General features: G+C 39.5%; 1 protein-coding gene across 3 annotated transcripts in view; it reads left to right on the top strand.

Annotated features, from left to right (window-relative positions):
- The window catches only part of DOCK2 (dedicator of cytokinesis 2), a 246,435-nt gene that overhangs the window by 213,206 nt on the left and 20,758 nt on the right, over positions 1 to 12,471 (top strand). For all 3 annotated transcript variants that reach the window (XM_081178303.1, XM_081178305.1, XM_081178304.1), the window contains 6 exons: positions 209 to 299; positions 1,171 to 1,290; positions 3,507 to 3,596; positions 4,335 to 4,439; positions 5,433 to 5,574; positions 9,442 to 9,523. In XM_081178303.1, the coding sequence (XP_081034429.1) occupies positions 209 to 299; positions 1,171 to 1,290; positions 3,507 to 3,596; positions 4,335 to 4,439; positions 5,433 to 5,574; positions 9,442 to 9,523 (630 nt within the window). The remainder of the gene's footprint in view (positions 1 to 208; positions 300 to 1,170; positions 1,291 to 3,506; positions 3,597 to 4,334; positions 4,440 to 5,432; positions 5,575 to 9,441; positions 9,524 to 12,471) is intronic.

Genomic DNA, 12,471 nt, shown 5'->3' with positions numbered 1-12,471 from the left:
CTTCATAATGAAGGCAGTCAGAAATATAACATTTGATCCGGCCAGACATTAAGCATTTTTAAAGTTCTATTAGGCTGAACTCAGTTTTAATACATTAATTTTTTATTATACGTCCCAGATTTGAATGGTGGCAGTCCTGCTCATCTTGCCAACTCTTCATTAACTTTTCTTTTGTTCTGTCTCACTCACTCGCTTCATCCACTAACAGGTACTTGTATAAACTTCGGGATCTTCATTTAGACTGCGAGAACTACACTGAGGCAGCCTATACTCTTCTGCTGCATGCTTCGCTTCTGAAAGTAAGTAATGTTATGAATTTCAGTTGGTCTACTGTGGCTGAGACTAACATTTGATACATTTCATGGGGCCTACAAACAGGGGACTATCAAGACAACTGTAAACCATTGGCCCTTTTCCACTAGCACCCCTAACAAAGTTTGAAATGGGAGAGCACTGAAGCGCATTTAAATCCCACGCTCTTTCATCTTCCCCCGGCCTTATACTGTATACAGCATGGGTAGGCAAACTAAGGCCCGGGGGCCAGATCCAGCCCAATCGCCTTCTCAATCTGGACAGTCTGTGAATCAGCGTGTTTTTACATGAATAGAATGTGTCCTTTTATTTAAAATGCATCTCTGGGTTATTTGTGGGGCATAGGAATTTGTTCATTTTTTTTCTTCAAAATATAGTCCGGGCCCCCACAAGGTCTGAGGGACAGTGGACCAGCCCCCTGCTGGAAAAGTTTGCTGACCCCTGGTATACAGCATTAATGTCTCACATTGAACTTAACTGATTTGTAGAAAAGACTCTACGACCCAAAAGTAGAGACAATGCACATACTTTTGTAACTGAAGAAAATCTTTAATAAAAATTAGTTTTAAAAAAAGTTCTCCAAAGGAGATACAACACTTTTTCTACCGAGATATAAATGTACATGTGCAAATTTGCCCATCAGAATCAACATGCATATCACTAGTGTTGTTTTACATTGAAATGCACACAGTGAGTGATTGGACAAGGACTGGGCCCATGTTCAGTGCATGTATTTGGTACTCAACTACAGTACAAAAGACTGCTTTGTTTGTATCACTCCAGCTCCTAAATTATAGACAGATGGCAATTATGTATTTTCTTCTTCTTTTCTCTCCTCCTCCTCCTCCTCCTCCTCAGTGGTCTGATGAACAGTGCACTCCCCAAGTCATGCAAACAGAATTTCAGAGTTCACAAACTCATCGGCACCTGAAAGAACACTTGTATGAGATGATAATAGAATACTTTGACAAGGGAAAGGTACCATTATTATTATTATTATTATTATTATTATTATTATTATTATTATTATTACTACTATTATTTCCTGAAGAGCTTTAGACAATGGCTTTTAAGTTTGTTCCACAATACTGTATAAAGCTCACCAGTTGTTTTTTAAATAGTCTCATGGGCTAATATACGTATCCACTTGTAAACATTCTTTCCATTTTGCATACATCATGAAATATATTGCTTTTAGTCTTACTGGTGGTACAAACATAGTGTTTGTGCATAGATTTATTTTTTACAAGTGTATACAAGTTTCCATTAGCAAGGTGACCTTTCCATTAGCAAGGTGTTGCTATGATTGAGGCAACACATAGATTATGTATTGAGATCAAGCCAACACGTTAAGGTCTACGTGACACTGCTAAAGCCATCTAGGCTTTGATCTATCATATTTTGAGGTCAACAGTAAAGCAGTTTTTATCTGTAAAGAGCAGGTTTGCATTGAAATCACTGGAGAACTTAAAGGCTTTCTTTCAGAAGGCGTATTTATCTCCTAGGAAGGCACTAGGCTGTAGTACATTCTACCCTGTGCAACTGACATCTTCCATTTAGCCGTGGCAATAGTTCAAAAGGTCTTGGAATTTGGTGATAGCATTGTGAAGGTTTCTTCTCCAGAACATTTACTTTTTGTCATGGCAACATGAAATGTGGCAAAGATGTGGAGAAGGCCAGTGTGTGTACATAAACAGTCACTATTATACAGTGGAGGAAAAGTTGAGATTTGTAGATGTTATCTGGATAATATCTGGTGTCCTTGACGTAAAAAGATTTTAATATAAGGGCATGTTTGCACAAAGGTGAACTTGATCTAATTTAGCGTAGACCTGGTTTACTGCATTGAGTTTGCACTGACACAGCAAGAACCTAGGGAAGACTTCCCACAATAATAAAATAAATTTTGAGATCTGCATGTATGAAATGTCACATGTTAAGATTAACATTAGCCTGTTTTTATCAGAAGGTGTGTGTAGTTGTTTGATACTCGTTGCCCCAAAAATCATATATCTTCTATCAGAAATAAATGAGCTATGTCTTGAATTTCTAGCTTTATATTTTTGTGCATCTTAGCAAGCAGGTATGCATAACTTAAAAGACAGATGGTATAAAGTAGGCAAGATTAATTTAGGTGCCCTTTATGGCACTTAAATATAATACATTTGGAAAGGTAACACACAAGCCTTTAAAAATATTGGCTCAAAGCAAATGCCTCTAGTAGCAGAAGTGGCATTCTTCTGGTATTCAAAGATAAAAGCTGCCCTACTTGTGCTCTTCTTTTAATGGTTCATGCACCTTTCTTTTAATAATTTTACACTTTTATTTTTGCACATTAGTCTTTTGTGTTTCAGATACATTTGCCTCTAATACTTCATTTTACACATATCCTTAATTAGTGGCATTTTAGATATATATATTATTTTGTTCATAATAAAAATCTCTAAGTAGTTCAATATTCAATAGAATTTTGTAAGGACTAGATGAAAACAAAATGTGATTGTACCACAAAAAGCTGAGCAGCGTGCAGATCTTTCAACACTGGTGTAATATGTGGAAAGCTGGATGCCCCACTAAGCACCACAACAGCTGTATTTTGCATGAGCTGCAGCTTCTGAACCGAGTGCATTACAGTAGCCTAACAGTGAGTTTACCAATGTATGAATCACTTTGGCAAGACTATTCTTGTCCACAGAAGTCCAAAGTTGGTGTACCAGCTAAAGTTGGTAATGTGTTCTCCAAGCCACTGAGATCACCTGGGGCTCTTGTGAGAGCAGCACCCCTAACTATGCACCTCTTCCTTCAGAGAAAGTGCAACCCTATTATGATCTTATATACAACAACATATCTGAAAACCATCCAACCTTATTAGCACTAATTGAACCTTATTAGCACTAATTGAACCCATGACTTCATCCTGGCACCATTTTAGAATATGCAGGAACTCTCATTTCAGATTTCACAAAGAAATCAAGAAATCAAGAATCATACTGGTGACACCTTGCCCAAATCTACTAAAGATCACTCCAAGCAGCTTCATATAGATATGAAATAGCATTGTGGACAAACAGCACAGTCACCCAGTATTACTCTCTGGAAGCATCACTAAGATCGCCATACTTGGTGATGATTGAAAGCATTATTTATTTTTGTGATCTTGTGACCATGCTTCTGAATGTCCTGTTGTGTTGCAGATGTGGGAAGAAGCAATATCCTTGTGCAAAGAGCTGGCAGAACAGTATGAAATGGAAATTTTTGATTATGAACTTCTCAGCCAGAACCTGGTAGGAATGCCACTCTCCAAAAATATCCAGTTACTTGTAATTTCGTATTTCTTTTTAAAACCTTTATGTAGATCTGATGGCCGGCATTAATCGTGTTGATTCATACATACTGCTGAAATACTCAATGTTCAAAGACTTGCAGTTTAATATGTGATGTCAAGTGAACTAAAAGTGCTGTCTGTGGTATTTGATTCCTCGTTGCTGCTCCATATATGCAAATCCTGAAGTGTGTTTTGCATTTGCTGAGTGATGAAAGTGCATGTGTAAACTTACTTAGGTGGTGTTTGTCAATCTGTATTAAGCTGCTTAATAAAAGTAAATCAAGAACACTTATAAAAATGATCTTTGCTTTCTTTTCCTATTGTAAGTTGATTGGAGAGAGGAGTGGGCCTGTTATGACATTCTGTAAGTTATAGGAGGGTAGCTATGATGTAGCCAGGAAATCTTCATCAAGCTGGAAGGCACATGAATTTCTTTCTGGTCAAGTGTCCTCTAAATCTTCAGATTTTATTCACTTCAGGCATCAGTTTTTTTCTCTCTTCTAGAATTTTTTAAATAATTCGCTGGGTGGGGTGAATAGTTGTTTTTCTTTTCATAGTAATATGCAAATGTACTAATATACAAATGCTCAAGGAAGCTATGTACAGTAAAGCATAATTGCATACTTAATGAAAGTGATGTTAACCAGTTTCTTTTTACTGTTATGCAAAAGGAACCTATCTGTGTCTTTACTTTTAGAGGCAGCAAGCAAAGTTCTATGAAAATATTATGAAAATTCTGAGGCCTAAACCAGACTACTTTGCTGTTGGATATTACGGCCAAGGGTTCCCCACCTTTCTAAGGGTAAATGCATCTGCTTTGTGTACTTTATCTTTAATAACTGTTTGTACATAGCCCTAAGGAACACCAATATTCTGCCAGTGAAAATGGAGTTATTTACTGCAGGAGAGATTTATCTTCATTTGACTCTGCAATGCACAGGATTTCTCTTGCAGCCATCTGAAGTGTCATTTGTAACAATAGTGAGTGTCACATTTTCAGAAAGAAATGTGATTTATTGCATTCTGTTCTTTTTCCTGCTGCTTTCAAGGTTAGAAGAGGCTTATAGTGGTGATAAGGGAATGTTCTGGATTTTTACAAGACAATCATAATTAAGGAATGGTTTATAGCTGGAACACTTCCTAATGAACAATAATAACAGCAATACAAATAGCCCAGAGAATGAAACAGGAAATCTAATGACTATTACATCTAGTGCGCTTCCATTTATATTTGTAATTTGTATAGGTGAAATCTCATAAAACAGTTGTGCCTTTACTACAGTTTTTATGATTCCTGTTGCTGTTAATAGCTTAAACTTTCAAATGCTGCTAATCCACAAAGACAATTTCCGCTTCCTCACCCTTCAAAAACTGATTAGCAACGCAGCCATAGCCTGAGATACACTGAAGAATACTAGATGTCCCTACCCAGCCTATCAACCTACAGGAGAATTGTGTGGGTAAGGAGCAGTGGTCCATAATAAATGGACTTTTTGCTTCTTTAAAGAATGGCAAGGCTCTATTGTTGTTAGCCGCTCTGAGCCCAGCTTCGGCTGGGGAGGGCGGGATATAAATAACATTTTATTATTATTATTATTCACCTTTTTTAATTGGCCCTCATATATAATGTGTTGCAAATGACGACCTTGAAATATTGCTGATGTTAAGAAGACAGCGTTGCATATGCAGCCTGCATTCACTAGTGCTAAGAGGAAAAGAGTAAGTAATGTTCTAATGCATAGCAATATTATCTACAAGTTTGTAGTCTCAAAAGTCATCTAAACTTTTCTTGCAGAACAAAGTGTTCATCTATCGTGGCAAAGAATATGAGCGGAGGGAAGATTTTCAAGCGCAGCTGATCAGCCACTTTCCAAATGCTGAAAAAATGACTACTACTGCACCCCCTGGAGAGAACATAAAAAACTCCACAGGCCAATGTATCCTTATAATGCTTATTAATAATCTATAGTTATTAATAAAGGGGAAAGAGATGCCTAGTGTTAGATGGAAGTCTAGAGAAAGCAGTACCGAAATTCTCAGTGTTTTAGGTATGCTTTTTGAAGATAAACTCCTAAAGTGTTTTACATATACATTGGAAATATATGGAGTATACAAATAGACATTCACATTTTCCAAGAAGCTCTGCTTGGTTGTGGCTCTATGAGCACTCGGTAACTGGCACAATTTACTAAATGTGTAATGCTATATTTATTTTAGGTTTTCTGAAGTATTTAATGTATTCTCTTGTAGGCTACGTGAGTATCCTTGCTTTTGTAAGTACGAATCTATTGGGTTCAGCAGCTCTTTTCCAGTTGGCCACAGTGATCTTCACCTTTCTTTTTAATTATGTATTTATTTTTTAGAAAATGTTTGAGTTAACCAACATTACTTGAGAGACAGTTGCAGATACTTGTGTTTATCTATAATTATAACTATAGATGTAAGCAAACTATGGGAAGGGAGGCAGGAGAAAATATATTTGCATGAGAGGATAGGAGAGAGGAGGAAGCAAATTGTACATTCTAAAATTGAAATAGGGTCTTTCTCCATAAATCTGCCATTTGTGCTAAGTGCATATCAGAATCCTTAATGAAACACAATGTGGGATGCATTCATTTCTCACTTCTTTATATTATACCGGATTGCATAGTTCAATGCTGAAGACAAAAAATTACATTTAAGAGTTGAAAGTGCTATAATAACACTATTATTTTCCTCAGTATACATACACTTTTTAAACCTACTATAGAACCCTGAAAAATGAAGTTGTCTTATGGTGACTTAGACAGTTGGTCCATCTAACTCAACATTGTCGACTGTGATTAGCAAAGGTATTCTTGATCTTTAAACTCCAGGATGGGTAACTTCTGGCCCTTGAGTTGTTGGACTCCAACTCCCATCATCCCTCATCATTAGCCATACTGGCTGGGGCTGATGGGAGTTGGGAGCCCAATAGCTAGAGGATTGAATGTGCTCAATCCCTGCTTTAATTGGAGATGCTGGGGACCTCTGCTACTGAACTATGAACCTTCATTTGAACATAATTACCACAGGTGATCATACATAGATGCCACAAACCACGATGTCTTTCACATACAACTTTAATATGCTGAAAAATTACTGTCCATCTCCAGCCTAAGAGGGAAGAGATGTTGACAGGATGATAAACAGTTATGGTTTAAAGGCATATATGGAACAGCTGTCATATCACAGTTGTGCTTTGTGTAGGCAGAGAGTGGTGTACGTCATGTCAATACTGTGTCCACTACTGCAAAATACATCAACGAAACTACTTAAAATAATTTTGCACATAGTTCTTGTTAGCAGTATATCCCGCTCTATGCATATGTCACAGGAATAATACAAATTTGACCACAGTGGCACACCTAAGTCCATAGAGTGTTTAAGGATCATTCACAAAGTCAGAGAGCGGTTTGTTTCTTCATTAGACCACCATCACCCTCAGGTACAAAGCTGTATACTGACAATGCAAGTTTTAGCACCACAGTAATTCCTTTTTGTTTATTTTTAAACCTCTGCCACAGTGGCACCCTTAACTCCAACAGTGGTTGGTAAAATAAGATATAAAACATTTAAAACAAAAAGTGCCATAAAACAGCTGCCATCAAGTCTATCAGGAAGGAAAATCAAAAGCGTCACTGGGACACATCAGGCAGTATCTGAATGGCCTCTCAGAAATGCCTGTCTGAATGCCCTGAACAACAAGAGGTAGAGCAAAGCATCACCCTCCCATTGAAGGAAAAGCAGTCATTTAGAGCAGGGATGGGTAACCTAGCACCCTCTACAGTAGGCTTCCTCAACCTTGGCCCTCCAGATGTTTTTGGCCTACAACTCCCATGATCCCTAGCTAGCAGGACCAGTGGTCAGGGATGATGGGAATTGTAGTCTCAAAAACACCTGGAGGGCCGAGGTTGAGGAAGCCTGCTCTACAGGTTGTTGAACTATAAATCCCATCATCCCTAACCTTAGGCCAACATCTGGAGGGCCACAAGTTCCCCAACCCTGGTTCAGAGCTTTCTTAATGCTAATAATAATAATAATAATAATAATAATAATAATAATAATAATAATAATAATAAGCCGCCCAGCCACTCTGGGTGGCTTCCAACAAATTTAAACACAATACACTCGCTTTAGCTATTTTCTCAGCATGTTGCAACATTGAATGCATTAGTTGTATTTGTTCTTTTGAAGTGAAAGGTTGTGGTGATTTTATTTCTAAGCATGACACTGTTTATTCAATAGGGTGGTATTTTTGGATCATGATTTGATAAGACCATGTTCATACTGTAAGGAGGGCTTAGAAAGCTTTAAAAGCCTTAAGTCTGTCTTTTATAGGAATGTTTTATAACAGCTTGTCAAAATATCATGTGTCTCCATTTCTCAGGCCCAACACTCAAGCTAAAAGCACTTAAGAACCAAGCTCTTTTTGTTTTCCATTCACCCTTCACCTTTCCTTTCTTCTGGCTTCCTATTCTGGGAAAGGAAGCTGTCACACATACACAATCACCTTTAAAAAAAGAGACATTTCCTACCTGTAGGGCGCAATTTTGAAACTCAATTTTAGTAACCAAACAAATGTTCCTTGTTTGATTTCTATATTATGCTGCAGTGCTTTCCACTCAAAGATGTAAGATGTAGGAAGCTTCCTTTTTAGTCATTCATAAAGTGACTGAATGGCAGGACACTTGCAAGCAGTCTTGGATGAAACTGATTATCTTGACTCATTTCAGTCCTGGTTCAGATCCTACTATGAACCTTGGTCTCCCTGATGGATAAATTTAAGCTAAGGATAAGGAGACCGTTAAGCAGAGTGTGATGTTTTTATTTGACGTCTCTGTGGTTTTTTATACTATTGAGCTGCTCAGAGTGGCTGGGGCAACCCAGTCAGATGGGCAGGGTACAAATTGTCATCATTATCATCTTTATGAACTGAGTCAGTGAGAGACGTTTTGACAGCAGTTTTAAAATGCTTTTGATTGTATCTCCAAGTTCAGTTTCAAATAATAGCACTGGGTGATTATTTGGGGGCCCTTGTTACTTTTGCTGTGCAATACCACAGGATGCCATCTTGTCCTCAGTGCTGTTTAACAGCTATATGAAGCCATTGAGAGTAGTCATTATGAGATCTGGGTGAGATGCCACCTCTTTTTCTCTTAACATCTGTTTCAGGGGAGACCATGCAAGGCCTGGACCAGTGCCTGTACTTAGTCGTGGACTAGAATGAGGACCAAAAAATTGGGTCTAACCCTGGCAAAACAGAGGACCTAGTCTTGATAATTAATTGATTACCTGCTTGGGTTGGGGTCATATGCCCTTTGAAAGACTTTTGATTCTATCTTTGTCACCAGAGGCCCCAGTGACCTTACCAGCTTCAACTAGTAAGGCATCTACAGCCAGGATAGCCTGACCACTGTTCCTTGAGGTTGGCCCACAGGCTGAATTTAGTGCAAAATGCAGAGGCTGAACTGCTCACTAGGGCAGGCTACCACCACCACGTTACGCTACTGCTGAAAGAAACTCAATGGCTGCCAATTAGCTACCAAGCTAAGTTGAAAGTGTTGGTTAAATCGCTTTAAGCAGGACATGTTGGCTCAATATATTTTGGACACCTTAATAGTCATGTAATATTTTTGAACCTAAATTTTAATAAATGTCTACTTTGGCAACTACTGTCAACTCCCCAATACCCCGTGTTTTTTGTTTCCAAGCTACTCATATCTGCTTACAAAGCTTAGCAGAATATGCTGTGATGTTTTTGTCCTTAACCAGTGTGATCTTAGATGTACAATGCTTCACAGTTCAACCAGTTTTGGAAGAACACCCTCAGTTCAAAAATAAGCCAGTTCCCGATCAGATTATCACGTGAGTTTATGTATTTGTTGAAACTGATTGTATAAAAATGCTTGAGAGTGGCACAGTCAGTGGGTTATCTTCTGTCTGGCTTCCCTACCAGCTAGAAATCTAAAAGCCAAGCCAAACTTCAGATGGAATGTAGCCTTTCATAACATGAGGAGCTTTAATCTTTATACCATTCAGGATCCCAGTATTTGTTGGAACGCCTCTTCCAATGTGAACCTACTCATACAGCAAGAGAATCATCTAGGGCACTTCTATGGGTGCCCTTGGCAAGAGAGGTTCAGAGGGTGCTGGCAAGGGAGAGGACTGTACAGAAAAAGGAGTGCAAAGGACACCCACTAAGCAGAACTAGAAGGTGGTGAGCATTTTTCCATTTCAGCAGAGAGTATCAATAGGACCTACAAAATGTACTTTGTTCTAATTTTTATAGCCCTTGCATGAAGGGTTAAAAGGATTAAAATGCAAAATACCGTGGACTCAGAATGGCATGTGTGTAAGCAAGTGCTCTCTGCTTACAATATGGACTACTGGACCAGGTTTTCCCCCCTTGGGTCAAATGTCTGAACCTTACCCTGTCACAGCCATGGAGCCCAACAACATATAACCAATTTTTTTGTGGTGTTTTTTTTTGCTTCACATACAGACTTAAATACCAGTCAATAAATAACATGTTTAGTTCATCAAATGTTAACTCCAAAGAGATCCTCCTTATATAAGTAACTTTTAAAATTGGCAGCATAAGGTACTTCCCAGTTGTATCTGTTAGCTAATTTAAAGACTTTGCTACCATGAGACACACAAATTGCTATCCTAATAAGGGACACCTTGAAATGATGCACTGCATAAGTCTTTGTATCTGTCCTTCCATCTGTCATGTTGCCACTGCTAAGTTTATTTCCCCACCCCCACCCTAGTCATTAAGCGGGAAACCTGACACTGAACCACCAATCTAGCTAATGCTGCCAAAAGCAGCTGATTGAAGAGAATGATAATTCAAATGTAATGCAATAGCCATAATCTATTAGATGGAACCTTTTGAGCTTTTGTTTCTTTTGATCATTTGTGCTGTAATGGGAGGATGGCAAGTATATCACGGTGCTATATTGGGAGGGAAATTAGCTGATAATAAAGCCAACATCAGTGAATGTGCTCAAGAGTGGCCAGATGTAAAAGGCAAAATGTACCTGCTAAAATGTCCTCTTCTACACAGTTATTAAAGGTGTAGGATCCCTGACCACTTTCCCATCTCTGCCCACCCTAATGCATTCTCCTAGCACCCTGGGATAATTTCTTGGCTGCTTTGGGGGAGCTGCAACTCATCTTTCAAGCCACACTTCCCCCTACTAATACTTCTTTCTCCTTTTTTTACTTGACATGTCATATTGAATGTTTAGCCTTATTCAGATGTTCTTTGTCCCTACTTGTCAACATGGGAGTGAGTAGCTTCGGAGGTGCCAATACAGCTCCCAGCCAAAGGTGCAAGGAACTTGGGGGGTGGGGTGCCAATATATCTCCTTGCCAAGGGCACAAGGCACAAGGGGACACAGATACAGCTCCATGCCAAGGGTACAAGGGAGCCTAAGTACGCCTCTGAGTTCTGGTCAAACTGTTGTGTACAATTTGAATGGAGGGAGCAGAAGGCGCAGTTTGCTGTTTATGATCATAGCAGTCACCCAAATGAGCATGCGCCTCATGGGCAACAACATCTGGACAATGATGCCTTCTTTCCCTTCCATTATCTTCCTTCTCCATAGCTATGAAAATAGCTCTGATGGTGATCATTGCTCTCTGCTCCCATTTGAGTCACTTTCTAGACTTACCCAGGTGCCTCTTTGTCTTCTTTCTCCTCTTTTGCACACTCTGGGCTCAGAAACTTCTACTGTCTGTCCCTTTGAATTCCTATTCTCGGCCCAGTATACCTGAAGGAGCGTCTCCATCCCCATTGTTCTACGCGGACACCGAGATCCAGCGCCGAGGGCCTTCTGCCAGTTCCTTCACTGCGAGAAGTGAGGTTACAGGCAACCAGGCAGAGGGCCTTCTCGGTAGTGGCGCCCGCCCTGTGGAACACCCTCCCATCAGATGTCAAAGAGATAAACAACTACCTGACATTTAGAAGACATCTGTAGTTTAGAGAAGTTTTTAAGGACTGGTGTTTTAATGTATATTTAATCTCTGTTGGAAGCCGCCCAGAGCGGCTGGAGAAACCCAGCCAGATGGTTGGGGTACAAATAATAAATGATGATGATGATGTCTGGAACAGACATGGTCCATCTGGTTACCCATTCTTCAAGCCCCTCTGCTGCTAGGTCTGCATGGATGTTGCTTTTGTGCACTTCCTGCTGCCAGTTAAATGTCTTTCACTCCTCTTGCTGCTCCATTACCTTTTCCTGTCTTAGCTCATAAAAAATGACTGTATCACTGTGTCACATCTAGCCAAAGACTCAGGCAATTCAGTATTATATATTCAGCATCTCATACTGTTTGGAGTTATACGTTCAGGACCTGCAACAAAATGTTGCACAGTAGAGTACTCTTGTTCAGGATGCTTGCCAGCCATGCCTTTGCCCCCAGTTTTCCATTTCCGCCCTCCCCCAAGTCAGTTTGTATTCCATGCACACTGATCCTGCTTGGTCCTCCTTGAGCAGTTTTGAGCCTATCTCCTGCCTTAGATTTGTACTTTTGCGAGCCCTGGAGTTCCCCCAAGCCTTCCTCTTATACACTGATAGTGCCGTTCTGGGAAACTGGCCTGTGAGTTTTCCACTGGAACTCAAGGAAACGCTTCATGTAGCTGATGAAGTGGACCGCAGTCCACAAAAAGATTACATCGTAATAAATTGGTTAGTCTTTAAGGGACCACATGACTTGTTGTTTGTTTTTAACCTTTGATCTTGGTGGGGCTTACTTCTGAGCAGACATATATAGGATTGCCTTATTTTCTAGAGATAGACTTTTAT

Source organism: Podarcis bocagei (assembly GCF_964188305.1).
Source record: "Podarcis bocagei genome assembly, chromosome: 2".
In the NCBI taxonomy this organism is placed as follows: domain Eukaryota; kingdom Metazoa; phylum Chordata; class Lepidosauria; order Squamata; family Lacertidae; genus Podarcis; species Podarcis bocagei.
The sequence above is the reverse complement of the archived record's forward strand: the minus strand, read 5'-3'. Positions and strand labels throughout refer to the sequence as shown.